Source organism: Anolis sagrei, chromosome 5, assembly GCF_037176765.1.
Source record: "Anolis sagrei isolate rAnoSag1 chromosome 5, rAnoSag1.mat, whole genome shotgun sequence".
NCBI lineage: Eukaryota > Metazoa > Chordata > Lepidosauria > Squamata > Dactyloidae > Anolis > Anolis sagrei.
This window is the reverse complement of record NC_090025.1, coordinates 61,103,456-61,124,607: the sequence shown is the minus strand read 5'-3', so window position 1 is coordinate 61,124,607 and position 21,152 is coordinate 61,103,456. Positions and strand designations below refer to the sequence as shown.

The window sequence follows — 21,152 nt, the reverse complement described above, 5'->3', positions numbered from 1 at the left end:
GTACTTGAGTTTTCATTAAGTCTTGTACAGCTTTACAGATGGCACGATGGTATGTACACAATTCTCTTGGGTGCAATATGCGAGTCCCAGCTGGAGTATTTCCAACAGGATGTAAAGCACGGTCCTTGAGCCTGCCCTCTTAAAAAACATATTACTTCGCCCAGTGCCAGCAAATGTCAATACCAAAATAGAGTAAAGGAACAGGAACAATTTCACTTGCATACAGATGTTATTTGCACAGAAAATAGTCAGAAGTGGCTAGGTGAAAATTAAACCAATGACAAAATATGACAAAATATTTATTTTCATTAAAAGGAAAATCTTAAATAATTTCAGGCACAAAAAAGATCACAAAAGGAATCAAACAGCTTAAAAAATTTACAGACCCATGTAATTGCTTTCAGATAGCTGGCTGCGTAAAGCAGAATACTCTTAAGAGGTGTTACTTGAGGTCTTCAACAGCTCCGAGGTTTCTTCAATCCTAGAGATATTATAGCAAATAGGTTAAATAGGCCAAACCAAATTGGCCTCTTACAAAGAAGTGACATTAAATAAGCACCTAATGGATTTCCCCCCTATTTATATTGAAGATATTTATAGGTTGAAGAGGCAGAACAGAAATAAGATTAACGTTTAAAAAACAGGTCAAGCACATTTTACTTTCATCATTAACATTTTAAACATCGCGTTAGGAAGCCAATTTGGATTAAAACGTTCTTTTAAAACATCTAAATGATAATCTAAAATAGAATTACACACAAGTGGAAAAAATAAGGCGAAGTTTCCCAGACAGACTACTTCAAAGTGCTGTTTTAGTTAGTTCAGAAGTGCCATGTGTTTCTATCAAACATTTTTAAGTTTGAAGAGAAATATTACTTCCTTTTTTAAAGCCATTGATAGGAAAACCTAATATCGAATAAATTAAATCAGCACTCTAATCTCTAAGAGCTACCAGTGAACTCACCTAAAGTTGCATTTTTGAAATAAAAATACTGACTCATCTGACAAACACAGAACTGTTGCTGGATTTATTATCCTGTACAGTCTTAAAGGAAATGCCACACCTGATGCAAAGACCTTTGAGGTTTAGAAAACACATGTACTTTCTATAGATGTTTTAAACCAAAACAATTCCCTGCTGAGAAATAAATCTGACCTGCTTCACCCCCCCCCCCGATACTTACATTTTGCTTATTCTTTCCATTCGTTGTATTGTTGCATCCTGTAATTTAGAAGGCAACAGATTAAAATGTATTCTTCAAAGTCCATGTTTTTCAAAGTTCAAATATACACAGGTAGAAACAAACATGCCCAACCACTTATTTTATCAGGAACACCTTGAGAGGGAAAAACAAACATGTTTTACTCTAAACCTTTGTAAGAACAGATCAATAAACATCTGCGAATTTGCAGAGTTTGTTTTTAGAAAGTACAGAAGAAGAAGAAAAGAAAAATGAGCTATAAGTAACAGCATCTTTTTTGGTAGGAGTAGAATATTACGTACAGATCAAAACTATCAAAAGGATCAAATCACTTTGGTACAAGGCTCAGAACACTGCATTTTACAGCAAAATAATAAAAATAAATAATAAAACTTTATTTGTATTATGTCCTTATCTCTCCAGGGAGACTCAGGGCGGATTCCACCATACAACTCCAAAATTGTAATGCCTCAATAAAACAAACAAATACCGACGTATAATTCCACATATGAAAACAATATAAAATCTAACATCAAATTAAGCCTAACATCAATAGATTAAACCTGACATCAATAAATTGAACATATGTAGCCAGACAAAAAAAATATAATTATTTTGTATAATTATACAAAAGCATACATATTCTCAGCACAATTTTTCCCCGATTCCTGTAAAAATTGTTTAGATGGATTTGGTACTGTTTGGAAACAAGCTCTACATTTCTACTTACTTCTGAAGCTTCTGACAGACCGTGGTTATTAATGGCTGTGGCTTTGGGAGATGGTTCGGCAGATAATTGTGAACTGTATCCAGATGACTGGTGAAGGCTCTCTGGCAGCTCCTCCTTTTCTTTATCTGTGAAGCATTCATTTTAAAGATCAACTTTGCCATTCTGCTCTCTTGCAACATGTCAGTAATAAAAGGGTTTGATTTACAATACATATTGACAAAAACATTTATAGAAAAGAACTAGCAAAGTTTTAAGACATTTATCTCATAGCCATGTTTTGGAACCATGCATTGCAATCACACCATAAAAACAATCAGCTAAACCTATCTACAGATGTCATTAATGTTATCATAATTGCCATCAATGCAGTTGATGCAGATGCCATAATTCACGAAGTCATGATTTTCATAAAAATATTTTTCAAAGAGCTTGTAGTCAATGCTTACTCAATTTATTTTTTGTGTCAGGAATGACTTGAGAAACTGCAAGTCACTTCTTATGTGAGAGAACTGGCCATCTGCAAGGACACTGCCCAGGGGACAACCGGATGTTTGATGTTTTACCATCCTTGTGGGAGGCTTTTCTCATGTCCCCACATGGGGAGCTGGAGCTGAAAGAGGGAACTCAACACACTTTTCCCGGGTTCAAAACGCTGACCTGTTCATCAGCAGTCCTGCCGGCACAAGAGTTTAACCCACTGCGCCATCGGAGGCTCCTACTCAGTTAATTAAAAATATTTAAATCGTCTTTATGGATAACAAAAATGGCATCTAGTGTTCAATCCTTTGGAAATTCAATTCTGAGCTTGACAGTATCCAAATTTTTTTTTACAGATTATCCAAGAGAAAAAAAGAAAACTCCAAAGGTCAAATTCCTATAAAGATACAATAGCTATATTTGTTCTACAGCAAGAAAACATAGTATTATGTAAAAGATCATTCTTAATGGTGAACCTCAAACAAACAAACAGCAGCTGTAATATAACATATGATAAATCAATTCCCACTTGTAGGCTAGGAATGAGCTGGACTCAGTTAATATGTTTTAGAGATTATGGAAGAGGAAGTGGTAATATGTTCTACTTTTTCTGGGTAATGTGATACAAAGTTTTAAATATGTCTCTTGCAGATGAGGTTAGAAAAATATTGGAATGATAAACAACATAGGTCAGAGCAGAAGGGACAAGGCCCACAGATTAATTTTGTTACCGACAAGCTTTGGCCGGTATAGTATACATATTTAAGGAAAAAGTCTCAAAACGATAACAAGGGGCCCTTGTTAGCAGTAACAAAGTAGGGAAAAGGAATTTCTCTGAACTTTATGAACTTAATTTTACCAAGCCAGTATGATGTTCTTTTTAGATAAGAAAAACCCACATTAACAAAGCTGAAAAAGAATTAGCCAGCATCCTAACAGTTATAGAAAACTAAATTTATTTATTTATTTAGTTACTTCATTTCTACCCCACTTTTCTTGACCTGAGAGGGGACTCTAAGAGGCTTACAAATCTGCCAAAAATTCTCCCCGGAGGGACTCAGGGCAGTTTCCAACACATGTGGCAAACATTCAATGCTAACAAGAACACGTATAATCGATTACATCAAAACATGTCACATCACAGAAGATATAAGACCATTACTATAAACTTAATACCAAATAGGAATTAAAGAAAAAATAAAACTAGACAATCCTAACAGATATGATTATGTAATATGGATTTAAACAGAATAAGAATGAAAAACAACTACCACCCTATTAAGGGATAAAATGGTTGCCAACAACAAACAGGCTGAGGTCAGTTTCAATATCTAAACAGGATTTAGTATATCTAGACCATGTTAGATGGCAAGAGAGCAACACCCAAAAACAAAGCAGAATCATAGATGTGTTGTCCTCTAGAATAAGTACAATTTTATTTGTTTAGATCACATTAGGACATGACACCAGTTTAAAAGACTACATTACATTATTGCTTTAAAAGTAAATCAAGAAAAACTGCATGGAATACCCACCTGGAGAAACCGAAGTCACATTACTGGTGGAGATATTTTCTTCATCCATGTTATTTAAGTCTATAGATAAATCAACCTGAAATTATAAGCCATTCCATTTAATGAAGAAGAGATCAAAAGCTCATATGTGCCAGTTTTTTCCTCTCCAACTACAGATTATGGCAATACCCAAAGAAGACAAACTATGGTTACATTTAAAAATCAAATCATGTTCTTTAGACTACGCCAAATCCTTTGGCAGAAAAAAAAATTGTAGCTAGCTATTTGTTTCTCACTCCACTTATTTAAGTGTAGTTCTGTTATTATCCTTCTGGTTTCTGTGAGAATTAGCAATTTGGTCTCCCTCCAGCAACTTCCCCTTTAACCTAAAAGTAATTTCTAGTGGGCTGAAAAACTCTCTGGAGTATGTTTCCGATGCCATAAAGGGCTGCAGCAGAAGGGAAAGACTTCACTCATGTCTAAGAATATCATCCAATTTTGGCCTCACTGTTTATATTTCATAACCCAAAGGTTGAGTTCCACAGATGTATTTCTTGTAGTAGAAGTCCTGTTCTATAGCAACAAAAGTTGTTGTTTTTTTTACTTAACACTAGATGCCTACAAACACATTGATAATTAAGATCTACAGATGTGCACCTGTATGAGAAGGCATTGTATGTTCTTCCTGTTCAATGCTTTGCTGGTAGTTCTAGCCTAAATCATAGAATGCTAAAACAGCCAGGCATTTCTTCCATTATAACGTCTCAGGACTGGGAATCCATTGTTTTCAAAGAATTAATTGTTTTCAAAGAACCAATATTCCTCCAAAATAACACACACATTTCAATATAATAGTAAATGACTAAAGGCACGGGGAATGCAACTGGTTGAACAATTTAAGCTGGATAAAATTCAAGGAATGAAGAAAATAAGTCTTGATTAAGATATATAGGAAACATGCAAAGCACCCATTAGATTTCTTGAATTTTTGTTTTGGTAAACTGCTTTGAGTCCTGGTTTTGGGGAAAATGTGGAATATGAATGGATGGATGGATGGATGGATTGTAGTATATTTCCCCCTAAAACTGGACAAGCAACAATTGTACAAACAATAGTATTTACTGAGCCTAAGAGAACTGTTTCCTGACTTACCCAAATACTTATGACAAAAATTACCACTACATCCATTTGGTTTCAAACAAACTCTGACAAACTGCAAGCTGTACCTAGCCTCTTAATGTCCAGAGAGGCTACGCTTGACCACCCCCAATTTAATGAGATTAAAAGCTTTCCCTAAGTGGTTAGAAGGTACACATAACCTCAAAACAACTTAGAGTACCTAACCTAAAATAAAATAAGTTACTTTCAGTACGCTTCTGTTTCAGAAAGACTTTTTCAAAAAAAGACACCACCTTTGTCTTCCAGTAGATGTCACTATGCACCTTCTTGAAGACATTATGTGAAAGCACAAACAAATATGGGCTATCTCATACACATGGACAAATACCGAAACTATAAAAAAATGTTATGAACCATAATCTATGGCCAATGCAACTAACAAATGATACCTGTCTACCTGTCTAGGTTCACATTTCCAAAACTTAGGCAAGCCTTCACTGCCCTTTGTTTTCAAAGATACACAGGCACCACTCTGGCTCTTTGTTTATGTGTTTGCCGGGCCCAGGAAATTGAGGATTTGCCTCACTATTTGTTTTCCTGCCCTCTGTATTCTGAGCCAAGAATTAAAATCCTGGGGCCTATTCTTTATCTCTTTCAATACGGTGTCAGAAAAGATTTTCTACCTTTTGGCGGATACTAACCCTGTGATTACTCACAAGATGTATCTTTTTGCAGTGTTTGCCTTATATGTGTAAGACTTATAGTCTAAGCATCAAATAAACTTGGACTTTGAACTAACAAATGATCATGCATACAAAAATATAAGCCTGACTAGAATATAACAACTTAACAATAAAAAGGTAAACATAAATGGGCGACTTCTTAAATTCAACAAATTTAACAAGGAATCTGTTACATTTTGCTATACAAAATTATCACCCGTTGCTTATAACACAATCACAAATTGCTAGCACATTGACAGTAACTCTGTAACAGTTTTTAATGGCTGGCAACTAATCAGTAACTTCGGGTGGAAAATAAAGATTAAGGACCTTATCTGATGGGCAAGGGGAAAGCGTGGGACATTGGAGGGAACCATCAGGTTATTCCCTCCCATTGGGGTCCGTCTTCTTCCCACATCATTTCCCCGCTTCCTCTTCTCCTCTTTAATGAGGAGTTGGAAAACACCCGAGTCCTTTGGGCTCCACTTCTCTCTGCTGCTGAAACGGAAGTAGCCCTGCATCATGTGATGGGCTCAGTGGGACTCCGTTCCAGCAGCAGAGAAAAGAGGGAGAAGACACTCCTCTCCCTGCATCTGATAACGTCCTAAGAAAGACATTTGGAATTACAGATTATGAAGGACATTGCGAATCCACATACCATCTTAAAACAACAAAGTAAATGTTTTTACACTCCTATACTGAAATACTATTAGTTAGTTCCAATTAGAGGAGAACTATTCAATTATTACATGGCAAGAAGAAAGAAGCAAAAGTGTTAAACCTATCTCTGTTGGGCAGAATCTAAATTATAAAAATGAATGTGTTATCTAGAATGTTATTTCTTTTAAAATACAAAACTGGTTATCATAAAAGACATTAACGAGACTACGGAAAAAGATCAGGCCAAGATTACACCAGGAAATGCTGCTAAGACTTCCAACAAAAGCATTTTACAGAAAAGAATTAACTGACAAAGTGATTAACATATCTAGATATGTTGGTAAATTGCCAAGGAGAGTATACTATGAAAATTAAAGAACAGCAATTGAGGGAGAGTTATGAATTTCAATTATTATCCAATATGCAACTGTTTGAAGACTTTCAATTTGATTTTTTTTTTCATGTCAGGCGTGACTTGGAAACTGCAAGTTGCTTCTGGTGAGAAAGAACTGGCCATCTGCAAGGACGGTGATCTGATGACTGTTGCTTTTATCAATTAATATGATAAAATATATAGAAGTGTGACACATTTTAAGTACAAAGAGGCAAAAGTTTAAAAGTAAGATTAGACTTGTAGAAAAGGTAGTTTAAAGTGATTTAACTTTTCTTTTTTCATTTTCTAAATTACTGTATTTATTATATATCTACGTAGTGTTGATATGGTGTTTGTCGCTGTTTTGTTGTATTTTGTTTCTCTCTAGTTTGTAATATATGTCATAGATCTTATGTAATTTCTATTTTATGCAGAATTTTATTAAATAAAAAAGACTGATAAATTGTTACACAGTGAGCCAATATGTAGGTAAATCTAAATAATTCAATTAGTCTCCTCTAGATGGGATAAACAATAGGATACAGGCCCTCTTATTAACTGAAAAGGAATGCTAATAGCAAAACATACCTTTTTGGAATGAAGTAACAGTTGAGTTTCAAGAAGCAGGACTCGGCTCAATAGATTATTCCAGTCTTTCTCATCGACAGTAATCTTTCCTTGCAGTTTCTCTTCTAAAGCCTGAAGCTTGTCTTCCACCCACTTTAGTTTATTAAGCTTTTCCTCCAGTTCAGCAATTTGGCTCTTTAGTTTTTCTATGTCACTGTTATCCTTCATATTCTGAAAATAATTATTGTGTCATTTATTCAAGCTTTAAACTTTTATAATGTCTTAATGTGTCAACGTGTGAAGAGGTCTCCATGCAAAAATATACTATTTTTCCATTTAATTTCAGCAGCAAAATAATGAAGAAGAGACTTAAAAGCAGCCTTGCCTGTTTGCATTCTTTACCCAACCTATCAGCACCACTGTCCAAACTATGAGCCACACCGACGGCTTTCATTCCTTCTTCCTCCAAAACTTCTCTGACAGTAGCTCCAGGTGTATAAGTACAAGTTAGACTGCTAGAACATTCGATTTCAGGATTCCTTGTAAGTGGGGTATTCTATGAAAAAGGAACAGCAAAGGGTGTTGAAACAAACAAACAAACAAAACAAGAGCAACTCACTGACTAACTTCAAACACTTGAAGAATATGAAAGACTTCAACTGTGCAGTTAGTTTTAAAAGACCAAACAAAAAGACGAACAAAGGACCTCAAATCTAAGGGCCAAGCCCTAATTTTTGATTCCACACAGATCAGATGTGGGAAATATTTGATAGCACCTCCTTCTCCCCAACAGTTTTCCCAGAAATTCCACCCAACAGATCATATGTCAAGGGACAATGGGAACTGTAGTCCAAAATATCTGGCGGACTGGAAGGGCAGAGGCAATTTTGGCCTCTTGTTTTTTCTCTTGCATCACACAGCGATAATGCCATATTCAATTTGGTAGAGCAGCTTCCCGTGGGTACATTACAGACTATATTTACTATACTTGTATACTGCCTTTCTCAGCCTATCGGCAACTCAAGGCAGTTTACAACAAGTCAGTACACATAATAGCAAAATACAGACTAAGCATTAAAACAATATTAAACCACAATAAAAACAATAAAAACCAGCACCATCATCAGCGTCTCCTAGTTAAAAAAGTTGTCCAAATTCCATTGTTGAGTTATTCTGTTTCCTATGTCAGTTACTCTGCATTCGTAAATGCTTGCTCATATAACCATGTATTAACTTGTCTCTGAAATGTTAAGAGTGAGGGAGCCGATCTAATCTCCTTAGGGAGGGTGTTCCATAACCAAGTGGCCACCAAAGAGAAGGCCCTGTCTCTCGTCCCCACCAAATGTACTTGTGATGAAGGCAGGATTGAGAGCAGGGCCTCCCCGGACGATCTTAAAGTCCTAGATGGTTCATAAGGGGAGATGCGTTCGGACAGGTAAATTGGGACAGAAACGTTTAGGGCTTTATAGGCTAAAGTCAGCACTTTGAATTGTGCCCGGTAGCAGACTGGCAGCCAGTAGAGCTGGCGCAGCAGAGGAGTTGTATGCTCCCTGAGCACCATTCCTGTTAACAATCTGGCTGCCATCCGTTGGACCATTTGAAGCTTCCGGATAGTGTTCAAAGGCAACCCTCACGTAAAGCATGTTGCAGTAGTGTATACGGGATGTAACCAGAGCGTGGACTACCATGGCCAAGTCAGGCTTCCCAAGATACGGGATAGATATTCTATCTATCTATCTATCTGTATATAATAAAAGTGTGTGTGTATGTATCTATGTACCTATCTATCTATCTATCTATCTATCTATCTATCTATCTAGTATCTATCTATACATGTTTGCATGTATCTTTGAAGATGGCACCCACATCCAGAGAGTCCTCCCACCTATGATAGATCTGGACCAAACCTGGCACACATACCCATCATGAACAACTTTAAGTACTGGTGGTCTTTTGGGGGAGTTGACCCTGGATGAGAGTTATAGTCCACCCACATCAAGAGAGCACTGTGAACCTCACTGACAATGGATCTGAACCACACTTGGCACACATAACCATCAAGACCAACTTCACTTAATAGTGTGGTTTGTGGTGTGTGAGAGAGACCAAGGATAAAGAGAGATGTATTCCACCCACATCCAAACGAACTTCAATGGGCATCCTACATCCAGAGAGACATACATATTTCTAACACGACCATTCATACAATCCAAAACCAAACAATGACTTCTTATATTTATAATTACAAAATACCTAACCCAGCATCATCAGATACCTAATCTAGTAAAATATATATGTGGATATTGTTTCCAAAAGGTATCAAATCCAGCCAAACAATTTTTTTTACGGGAATCTAAAAAAATGTTGAGGATATGCATTCTTTTGCTATAAAATGCAGCTTTCCAGGCGCTGTACTGAAGTGATTTGATATATTTCTATAGTTTTGATATGTACATAATATTCTACTCTCAGCTAGCAATGTATTGCCATCTATAACTCATTTTTGTTTTCTTCTTTTGAATTTGGTACCTCTTGGAAACAAATTCCATATATATTTAGACTATATAACATTCATGCACAAATGCTCTGCTCATCTGAACATAGTCATGTGCACTCTTTCTGTTAAATAAAAATTTCGATTATATTTCAACAGAAAAATAATGGGAAAGTTATTAAAGCAGTCCTACCTGTTCATATAGACGGTCCGACCTATCAGCTACATGATCCAAGCTATCACCCATACTGACAGCTTCTGTTTTGCCTTCCTCCAATACTTTCCTGAAGCCATCTTCAGAAATCCATGTGCTAATTAGATGCCTAGAACGTTCTTCAGGTTCCTTTGTAAGTGAAACACCCTAAAAAACCATAAGAGCACAGTGTGTTGCAACATAAAAATAGCAAGCTACTCACTAATTGAAACCACTTATGGCAGTGTTTCTCAAACTCCTCCAAACGTTCTGGACTTCAGCTCCCACAACTCCTAACAGCTGGTAAGCTGGCTGGGATTCCTGGGAGCTGACATCCAAAACACTTGCAGTAGCAGAATTTGAGAAACATTGACTTATGGAATACACTGAACTGACCCTTGAAAAATACAGGTACTTAGAAAAGATAAAAGAAGAACACAGACAAAGACTCTCAAGCCTAAGGACCAGGTCCAAATTTTGATTCACTATCAATCACACATCTACAGATCGAGTTTGGGAAACCTTTGGCACTCCCTCTTATAACTTTGGACATCTGTTCCCAGAAAGCATGGGTTATAGGAGCTATATCCTAAAACATATGGAGAGCCACATACTGGTGAGATCTAGAACTGACTTTTTCAGGAGTAGTAGTTCTGCTGATATCTTGATCCAGTGAGCAATAAACCACATGCAGATTACCTGCTTTAGAAACTTATGAGGATGAGTTTTTTTTTAAAAAAAACTTCTCAGGCTAGTTGTATGCATGCATTTTTGTGTGTGTCAGGAGTGACTTGAGAAACTGCAAGTCGCTTCTGATGTGAGAGAATTGGCCGTTTGCTAGGACGTTTCACAGTGAACACCCGGATGTTTTACTATCCTGTGGGAGACTTCTCTCATGTCCTTGCATGGGAAGCTGGAGCTGACAGATGGGATCTCACCTCGCTCCCCCGGATTCAAACCACTGACCTTCGGTCAGCAGTCCTGCCACCACAAGGGTTAAACCCATTGTGTCATCGAGGACTCCATTATGTATACATAAAAAGTAAATAAAGCTACATGGTAAAAAAAAAAAAGCAACTACGGACTTACTCCACATTAACTGCTGGCAATCCAGGTGACGGCCCACTACATTTAGCAAGGCTCCATCTTTGTTTGGCCTTAACCTGACTATGTTCACGGGTACTGGCTCTAAATGCTTTCACTTGCTTCAAGGTTCAGAGCAGTGAATTTAAAATCATTTAGGATTTGCCAAGCATTCACTAAAGACTCTATGTAGCATCCTTGTACCTGCGTCTATTTCTAAAACATTTATTTGTATACCGTTTTCATATTTTAAAAAATTAATATTTTTGTTTTTAAATTATATGTTTTAATTAGTGATTTTAATGTATATGTTTTGTTTTAGCCTATGAATGTATATAAGGCATTGAATTGTGCCATTTTTGTGAGCTGCCCTGAGTCCCCTCAGGGTGAGAAGGACCAGATATAAATGCAGTAAATAAATAAATAAGTAAATAAATATAACACAGTCTGAACGTATGTAACATATGTAACTCAAAAAACTGCATTGCTCTTCCCTGTTCTTTACTACTGCAACTAGTAACGGCCTCAGCTGTTTTTTTCACATTAATTTTTAAATGGTTAGAGTCAACAAATGTACTTCTCTAGTTTTCATCTTCCAGGATGCTTTGAGATTTATAGTACAAAAGTCTAAAATACTTCCAAGTAGTCCTACCTTTTGAAAAAGACTTCTAAAATACTCCCAAGTAATCCTACCTGCTGAAAATCCATAGCATAGATAGTGGTAACTTCGAGCTGATTAGAAAAGTCTACATATTGCTGTGGTTTAATAGAAGAAGCTCTCCTTTTTGCTTGGGATTTCACCTAAAATGTATAAAAAATTCAGTTTATATTAGTGATACTTCTTTTAACGTGGCAAGGAATGCATTCTTTAAAAGCTAGAGTTCTGAATCGTTTTTACATAAACTTTCTCCCCCAAGAAAAGGAAAAGCTGAAAAAATGACTGAGAATGATAAACAAAATGTTTATGTCAAGGTGTTCATATAACGTTAAGAGGTCATTATTCTCCCTTCCACTAAATATTTGTAAGCATACTTGATGTTGGAAAGAGATTTTGAATTGTGTGTAACAATGCAATACATGATTCTGCCGAGCAAACTGCAACACAGTATGAAAGTAGCTGTGAGTCAAAACTGTCAGTTCCTTTTGCTACTCATCTGCCTCAGATTCCCCTCTCGTTTGCAAGACATAGATAAGTGGCCTATTTTTGGAAACACTCACATGAAATCAAAAAATAAACTGATGTGAAAGCTTGCCTCAGCCAGGAACACCTTCATTTTTAGATGTTCATGATGATAAAAATGGAGTTGCAGAAAATGAACAAAAAAACCTATCATTAGTTGTAGCTCAAAAATGTGCCTATTCGACAAAGTTTAATGCAGTAAAATTAGCAATGAATCAATGTGGGAAATCTCCCTCTCCTGTTATTTTTTTTTTTAAGTGAATGCTTATTCTTTCTGCTTGACAAAGTGAAGTGATCTATTTTCAGAACATGGCATAACTTTCTTGATCACTTAGTCTGCTTTCAGACATTAACCATTAGTGCATTTTCTCACAGCTCAGCAAAAACTAAGATGACGATGATGATTATATACCCCACTTTCTCTCCACAAAAGAGATTCAAAGCGGCTTACACTAAAAGGATTTCAATACAATTTAAAATCTACAAATATACAAACATTAAAACAGAATTAAATATCAATTGTATGGTTGTTATTTTTTTAAAAAAAGGTTGTTGTAAGTTTTTGGGCTGTATAGCTATGTTCCAGAAGCATTCTCTCCTGATGTTTTGCCTGCATCCATGGCAGGCATTCTCAGAGGTTGTGAGGTCAGTTGGAAACTAGAAAAATTGGGTTTATATATCTGTGGAATGTCCAGGGTGGGAGAAAGATTGTTGGAGGTGGCTGCAAATGTTTCAATTGGCCACCTTCATTAATTTTCAATTGTAGTTTTTTATAGATTTTTTCTTTTTCCAGAATACTTTTAAAAAACTCAATAACATTATTACCTTATTCACATTACTCAGTTCTTTATGTCTTTTATAGACCAAACTAATAATGTCACAAACAATTTGTATTTTTCGCTCTGCAAAGCCATACTGGAGAAATTGCTGTTTCGACAAGATTGGCTTATACTGAAATTGATCACGGAGAAGCTGCAAAGCAAAACAAAAAAAAAAAAAAAAAAAAGGGGGGGGGGAGTTAGCTTTTGTTCTATTTCAATACTGAATGAATATCCTATATCTGAAGCTTTATTATGACTCAGTAATTAATCCAAAGAAGTAGGCTTCATGCTAAAATAAAATCCAGTTTTAAAGGTGCTGCCAGTTTTTTTTATTATATTCTAAAACTAACCAACACTTGAAGGTTGCTTTAAGGCAGGGTTTCTTAAACTTTTCTACTCGTCACCACTTTTGGCCTGAGGTACAGGTACCACATTTTCCGGTGTATAAGATGACTGGGCATATAAGATGACCCCCAACTTTTCCAGTTAAAATATAGAGTTTGGGATATACTCGCCGTATAAGACCACCCCTCTTCCAATGCACACCAAATAATGTTTTTAAAAAAACATCCAATTTGATTTCAATATGGTATTATTATTACCATGCCTCCTTCTCTGCCTCTCAGATCTCGCACATGCGTGCCTGAGCCGCTTCACTGCAGTCCTCGGGAGCAAGATCTGAGAGGCAGAGAAGGAGGTACAGTAATAGGATACAAGGGCAGGCGAGACAGGTGAAAGAGGCGTGTTTTTCTGGGTACAGCACCTCTCTATCTCTTTTTTTCCATAACCTAGATGTCCTGGACGCCTGCAGCTTGCTCCTCCCTTCACTTACACCTTCCCAGTGAAACACCCCCCCCCCTCCCATCATCAGGGCCATATTAAGTCACTTCTTTCCACGAATCCTGGTCAGTGGATTTTCTTCTATGGTACTTGTACAGTGCCATCCTAGCTGCTTTCATACAGTCACCAGATATGGCAGGGATGCAGCTGGGGTCGTTTTTGAGCCCCCCCCCCCCGCACCATATGTGGAAACCACAGATTCTCCAGTCTAGCTTAGAAGTTTCAGCACCTACCCTATAAGATGACCCCCAGCATTTAAGACGACCCCCGAATTTTGAGAAGATTTTCCTGGGTTAAAAAGTAGTCTTGTATGCCAGAAAATAGGTATAAAATCAAACATTTACTGAGAACAAATCAGCATGTGCAAGGCTTGCTAAACAGGCTGGTTTTCCTCTATGAATTACAGCAGAAGCATCTGCTGCAGAGTCCACTGGAAACACTGCATAACAGACTCATGTAAATGTCTAAAATAGCCACTAGGTGATGTTCAGAAAACTTTCACTGTGGCCCTTTTTTTTTTTTTTTTTTTGGACTCCTACATTAAGCTAAGGTGACTGTGGTAAGGACCCATAATTTAAGAAGTGGTGATTTAAGGAACTTTTCATTTCAGAAGATCTGTTTCAAGAGCTGAGAACACAGTGAAAACACCAAATATAATTCCAAGTTTTTTAAAAAAATACTTTGTGTCCAAACTTTAATCCTTGTTCAAACAAACCAATTTTATCTCCAAAACATTTTGTGGACGCTGTATCACACTTCTTCTATCCCAATATCAACATGGCAGATTGGGTTGGATTACAGAAGTTTATTAATAGATTTTGATACTGACATATCAGAAACTTTTTATTACCATGTAGAGAAATTAGGATAGGCAGGAATACACTGACTATTTCAATAGAACAGGAATTTTTGAATGCAGTACTTGTAAACTGATGTGGAATACTGATCCTATTTTCCCTTGTCTGCTTTGGTTATTGTGTTGTTAAAGTATCTGAAGGGATGTGGAGCCCCCAGTGGCACAGCGGGTTAAACCCCTGTGCCGGCAGGACTGAAGACTGACAGGTCGCAGGTTCGAATCCGGGGATAGGCGGATGAGCTCCTTCTATCAGCTCCAGCTCCTCATGTGGGGACATGAGAGAAGCCTCCCACAAGGATGATAAAAAACCATCAAATCATCCAGGCGTCCCCTGGGCAACATCCTTGCAGACGGCCAATTTTCTCACACCAGAAGCAACTCGCAGTTTCTCAAGTCGCTCCTGACACGACAAAAAAAATCTGAAGGGATAATAAATTTTGCCTTAGGCCCCTTCTACACTGCCATATACAATCCAGATTATCTGATTTGAACTAGATTATATGGCAGCGTAGACTGAGGGCCCTTCCAGAAAGGTCCTATAGCCCAGGATATGATCCCAGGTTTTCTGCTTTAAATTAGATTATATGAGTCTGCACTGCCAGTTAATCTAGTATTAACAGAAAACCTGGGATCGGATCCTGGAATATAGGGCCTGTCTGGAAGGGCCGTGAGGCCCCTTCTACAGTGCCCTTTATCCCAGTATCTGATCCCAGCTTATCTGTTTTGAACTGGATTATATGAGTCCACACTGCCAGATAACCTGGGATTAGATCCTGGGATATAAGGGCAGTATAGAAGGGGCTTCAGGAAATCAAGTTCAAAGCAGATAATGTGGATTATATGCTTCGCTAATCTGGATTATATAGAAGTGTAGAAGGGGCCTTTGTCATCAAGATCAAGCCAGACTTTTGGATCCCTCAGTCCATGTTTACTTAGATACATATTCCCTTTTCTTCATCTCTGATTCACTATATTGTTGTCTATAAAAGAAGACATAATAAAATCTGTAAGAACACTTCACCATAAGTCTACTAGCAGCTCAGACCTGTTTTTGCTTTGCAAACTACCACAAGACTTAAAGATCTGTGTTACTGAGAACAAATAGCAATGCTCCATTACCATCCTATGTGACACATACCTTATAAACAGCTTCAATAAAACGGAAATCATTCTTTGCTGTTAGTTCCACACCAGATTCCACCAACAGTTCAGTTATACGTGTTGAGAAAGATGTAAAACAATAACTGATGATATGCAAAAACACAGATGGATCACCCTTTGCCAAACTGTAATGGCAGAAAAATGTGATAATTATAAAAACTTGAAATCTTGTCACAATAGAAGAAGTACATCTGATTTCTTTTTTTCTTTTGATGGAAAAACTGTCTTAGTAACAGAGTATTCAGTAAAAATGTTTACCTTTATAAAGTGCTTAAAAATTAAGACGAGTTTAAAAATAATTAAATTTCCAGTGATGTCAACATAGAGAGTGAAGCCGCCTTCTCCCATAACTGGAAAGAAAGGGGATGCAAAATACTTTCCTGCTAATAATTGATATTTCTTCTCTTTTAAAAGCACAGATTTAATGCAAATGAAGTGCATTTACGGAAAGAACTGGTGTATCACCTAAAGTTAAAAAACAGACACAAACCTCCAACTTACCCTGTATAATCCACATCTTTGGGATAATTTAAATGCTGAAGACCTTGCTCTATTTTACGTAGATTTCCTTTCAGGTCTCCTGTAGCCATGTTATAATTCCTTTAACTCTAATTAGTGCTCAATATAGGCTAAAACAGAAAAATGTTGCATTTTCAAAGATATATCCCAGCTACAATTTTATTCAAACTAAAGAGCTAGTTTAAGCCAAATCTAGCTAAAGCTATCTTTATCTACAGTTGCCTAAATACATTAATAGCACCATGTCAGAAGATAAGCAGGATTGACCTTGGGTTAATACTTGGAATGGAATCTGCCAAGAAAAACTGTACTGATGGCTATATTATAGAAAAGGAATTGGCAAAACCACCTCATGAGCATTCCTTACCTAAGAAAACCTAATTAAAGTATATGTAAGTAAATAGGCAACCTGAAAGCATACAAACACATACAAGACATAACAAATTCTTTTGGACCCTAAAGAGAACTTATCTCAGGATTTTCTTTGCAGGAGCTTGCCTTTGCATTCATCTAAGGCTGAAAGAATATGATCTGCCTAAATATGTTCTACCAAGTCATAGTCCAGCATTCAAACCACTACACCACACTGGCTCTTACACCTTGCCTTTTAGAGAGGCGTAGTTCTCATTTAAAGCTTTTTAAAGGTTTATTATACAAAAAGGGAATCTTACAAATGTCATTTTTAGTGTTGTAAACTACATACTCCAATTCTACAGCGCGGAAACAAATTCTACTGAACTCAGTGCCAATTATTGCCTTATAGGTCTACCTAGGATATGACTGTAAAGGTCCACATTCTTGTTTGCCTCAGGGCCCTTCCAAGCAGGCCCTATATTGAAGGGTCTGATCCCAGGTTTTCTACATTAAACTGGATTATATGACTCCCCACTGCCAGATAATCTGGGATATGCAGAAAACCTGGGATCAGATCCTGGTACATCTTATCCAACATAAAAAGGCCAGCATAATGTTGGATAAGCAAAAATGTTGGATAATATGGAAAAGCCTATTAAACATCAAATTACGTTATTTTACAAATTAAGCACCCAAACATCGTGTTTTACAACAAATTGACAGAGAAAGCAGTTCAATACATGGCAACGTTATGTAATAATGATCATATTTACTAAGTTAGCACGAAAACATTGCAATGTATTGAAACAGCTGTGAATCCAGGCAGGAAGCAGACTGTTGGATAATACAGAATGTTGGATGAGTGAAGGTTGGATAAGCGAGACTCTTCTGTATATAGGGCCTGTCTGGAAGAGCCCTCATAAAATCCAGTTTAAAGCAGAAAATCTGGGATCAGATCCTGTCTGGAAGGGCCCTCGGTGGGAGGACTTTCTAAAAAAAAACCAAAGGCTTTCTAAAGCAATGAAAGCATTGCTATTTAGACCTTGTTTTCCTGTAAGGCCTCGTTGGCTACCTCTAAAAATATACTCCTAAGACAACAACAGGTTCATGTACTGTAGAGTTAATGCAGATTGGCGCTACGAAAGCCCCTTCTATACTGCCAAACAATCCAGGTTATCAAATCATATAATCCACATTAACTGCTCTGAGCTGGATTAACTGAGTCTATGCTGCCAGATAATCCAGTTGAAAGCAGATACTCTGGGTATTATATGGCTGTGTAGAAGGGCCTGTAAACTGCCATGGCTCAAGGATATGGAATCCTGAGAGCTGCAGCTTGGTGAGAACAGGAAAAAGGCCTCAGAAAACTACAACTTCCAGGATTCTATCGCATCGAACTATGGCAATTAAAGTGGCATCAAACTGCATTATCAATGTAGAAGCACCCTTAATTAGTACTGTCCAAAGGGTTGGTGTTTCTTGCTTCAAAACACAAAGGATAATATGGTATTTATCCACTTCTCCATGGCAGGTCTACACATTTGTGGTTGTTATGTGTTGTGATTTCTAGGGCTGAGTGTGACTTTGCCTCATTGGACTTCCATGGCCAAAGGAGGGATTCAAACCCGGGTCTCCGGAGTACTAGTCAAATGCTCTAACCACAAATTGATACAGTTTTAAGGAGAGAAAATAATAGGAAACTTTATCACTTAAGGAAGGCAAACTGACATTGAAGCCAGGTGATGATCCCCATCCTACAACACCATGTTATGCCACTGCCAGCCTGTCTCTTTTCTGTGATTAACCTGTCATATGCTATTCACTGGAAAGTCTCTAAATAGCTGCCAATAGCTGCCAATCTAAGCCTATTTCTACTTAGCTACTTTCTTATCCTTGGGATCTGAGATAATACATATTTATATTTGTGTAAGGGGCAGACCAAACATATTTATCGTGTAAGGGGCAGACCAAACAGTTGCATTGCATTTTTTAACAAACAAACAAACCACAAAGTTTGCAAGCTTGGTAGTTGATTAAAAGTCCTTTGACCAGTAGCTGGCCACTTGGAGTGCCTCTGGTGTTGCTGCAAGAAGGTCCTCCATCGTGCATGTGGCAGGGCTCAGGTTGCATTGCAGGAGGTGGTCTGTAGTTTGCTCTTCTCCATACTTTGTAGCCCCATTTCTTAAGATTGGCTCTGCATCTCGTGGTGCCAGAGCACAGTCTGTTCAGCATCTTCCAAGTCGCTCAGTTTTCTGTGTGCCCAGGGGGGAGTCTCTCATCTGGTATCACCCATGGATTGAGGTGCTGGGTTTGAGCCTGCCACTTTTGGATTCTCACTTGCTGAGGTATTCCAGCGAGTGTCTCTGTAGATCTTAGAAAACGATTTCTTGATTTAAGTCGTTGACGTGCTGGCTGATATCCAAACAGGGAATGAGCTGGAGATGTCACTGCCTTGGTCCTTTCACTATTGGTTGCTACTTCCCGGCGGATGTCAGGTGGTGCAATACCGGCTAAACAGTGTAATTACTCCAGTGGTGTAAGGCGCAGACACCCCGTGATAATGCGGCATGTCTCATTAAGAGCCACATCTATTGTTTTAGCGTGGTGAGATGTGTTCCACACTGGGCATACATACTCAGCAGCAGAGTAGCATAGTGCAAGGGCAGATGTCTTCACTGTGTCTGGTTGTGATCCCCAGTACATAATAGAGAAGAATACACAATGGAGAAGAATAAATGCTCCTGTTTCTTCCATAAGCTCCATCATATGAGTCTACACTCCTAACATTAATACCAAACCTTATCATCATGATCTGTGCAAACCTAGTGCTGCTGAACTAATCTGAAGGTTGGCAGTTCGAATACGTGGGGCAGGGTGAGCCCTAGTTCCTGCCAACCTAGCAGGAAAGGCAATGACACTCCATGCAGTCATGCCAGCCACACGACCAGGATGTGTCTACGGACAATGCAGACTCCTCGGCTTGCAAACTCTGTTTTGTCTGTTTGTTAAAAATGTAATACAATGTAATACTGACAGGATAAATAAATAAATAGCTTGGAAATTGAGATAAGCACCTCCCACAGAGCCGGAGATGAGCACCACCTCCAGAGCCGGAAATGAAAGGAGAAGCCTTTGCCTCTGTATTTGTGTCATTGTATTTCTTTGTAACAAGATATTGAATGTTTGCCTGTGTCTGTTTATATGCGCAATCTGCTCTGAGTCCCCTCTGGGATTAGGGCGGAATATAAATAAAGTGTTATTATTATTATATTACGCCCCAAAGAACACAGATGGGCCGGCGGGGAAAACAGGGAGGTCTTGTTTGTGTTCCCCGGCGTCTCATATGGCGAGACAGGAATACAAGGCTCTCCGAATCCAGTATTTCTAGATTTAACGACAGCAAGCCCCTGCCACAGCCATCACCGAGCATTTGGCACACAGCACATCATCTTTTACATACCAAACACCGAATCACTCACTCACTCCCTGACTGACAGACGCGAGCCCCATCAAAACAACACCTCAACTACCTTGCCTCCGGCGGGTCGAACGGCGCGCTCGACACTCAAACCTTTCTCGCGATGGTTGCTTGCCGTATCATCGCGAGACTTCCATAGATTCTTTGGGGACGGGAGAGTATAAAGCACGGAGGTCTCGCGAGAAATCTTCCTCTGCCGAGATTTGAGCAGGTTTCATTCACATGCCCCCAGCATTTAAGGACAGTTGGGAAGGAAGAAAGTTTGATGTGGCTGATAGATATTAATTTCAAAAACTACAGGAATATAATGCATATTATTCAAGCTTATACTGGGCATAAATCACAAATAAATGCGACCAATCAGTTTAATTATGTAGGTAAATGCATATTTATAAAGTTGCTAAAGGCCTTAAAGGCTCACCAGTTAAGGAGATCTAAAGTTTTGTTGGAATTTTAGTGTGACCTTGTTTAATAATTTTGATTACATGTATTGATCAGATATTTTTTTCCTAAGGCATATGTTTTATATATTATCTGGATCATTAGTTTTACAGCTGTGTAGTTTAATGTATTATTCCTTCCCTCTGTGCCCCCTTCCACACAGCTGAATAAAATCCCACATTTTCTGCTTTGAACTGGAATATATGGCAGTGTGGACTCAGATAAACCAGGGTTCTTCCACACAGACCTATATCCCAGAATATCAAGGCAGGAAATCCCACATCTGAGTGTGGACTCAGATAACCCAGTTCAAAGCAGATATTGTGCGATTTTCTGCCCTGATATTCTGGGTTCTATGGCTTGGTGGA

The 21,152-nt window shown here is 38.0% G+C and overlaps 1 protein-coding gene across 3 annotated transcripts; it reads right to left on the bottom strand.

Annotated features, from left to right (window-relative positions):
- Positions 1-283: 283 nt before the first annotated feature.
- CEP44 (centrosomal protein 44) lies at positions 284-20,496 on the bottom strand. Of its 3 annotated transcripts, none has more exons than XM_060778698.2 (12): positions 20,396-20,496; positions 16,494-16,621; positions 15,970-16,117; positions 13,140-13,286; positions 11,828-11,935; positions 10,052-10,219; positions 7,750-7,920; positions 7,386-7,595; positions 3,945-4,020; positions 1,933-2,057; positions 1,185-1,222; positions 284-481 (listed from the first exon to the last, which is right to left on the bottom strand). In XM_060778698.2, exons 2-12 carry the CDS (start codon positions 16,580-16,582, stop codon positions 433-435), a joined length of 1,329 nt encoding a protein of 442 aa, XP_060634681.2. In that variant the 5' UTR covers positions 16,583-16,621; positions 20,396-20,496; the 3' UTR covers positions 284-432. The 3 variants fall into 3 exon arrangements, with proteins under 3 accessions (XP_060634681.2, XP_060634682.2, XP_067324824.1); XM_060778699.2 differs by lacking the exon at positions 20,396-20,496 and adding an exon at positions 20,326-20,376; XM_067468723.1 differs by lacking the exons at positions 11,828-11,935; positions 13,140-13,286.
- Positions 20,497-21,152: the final 656 nt, after the last annotated feature.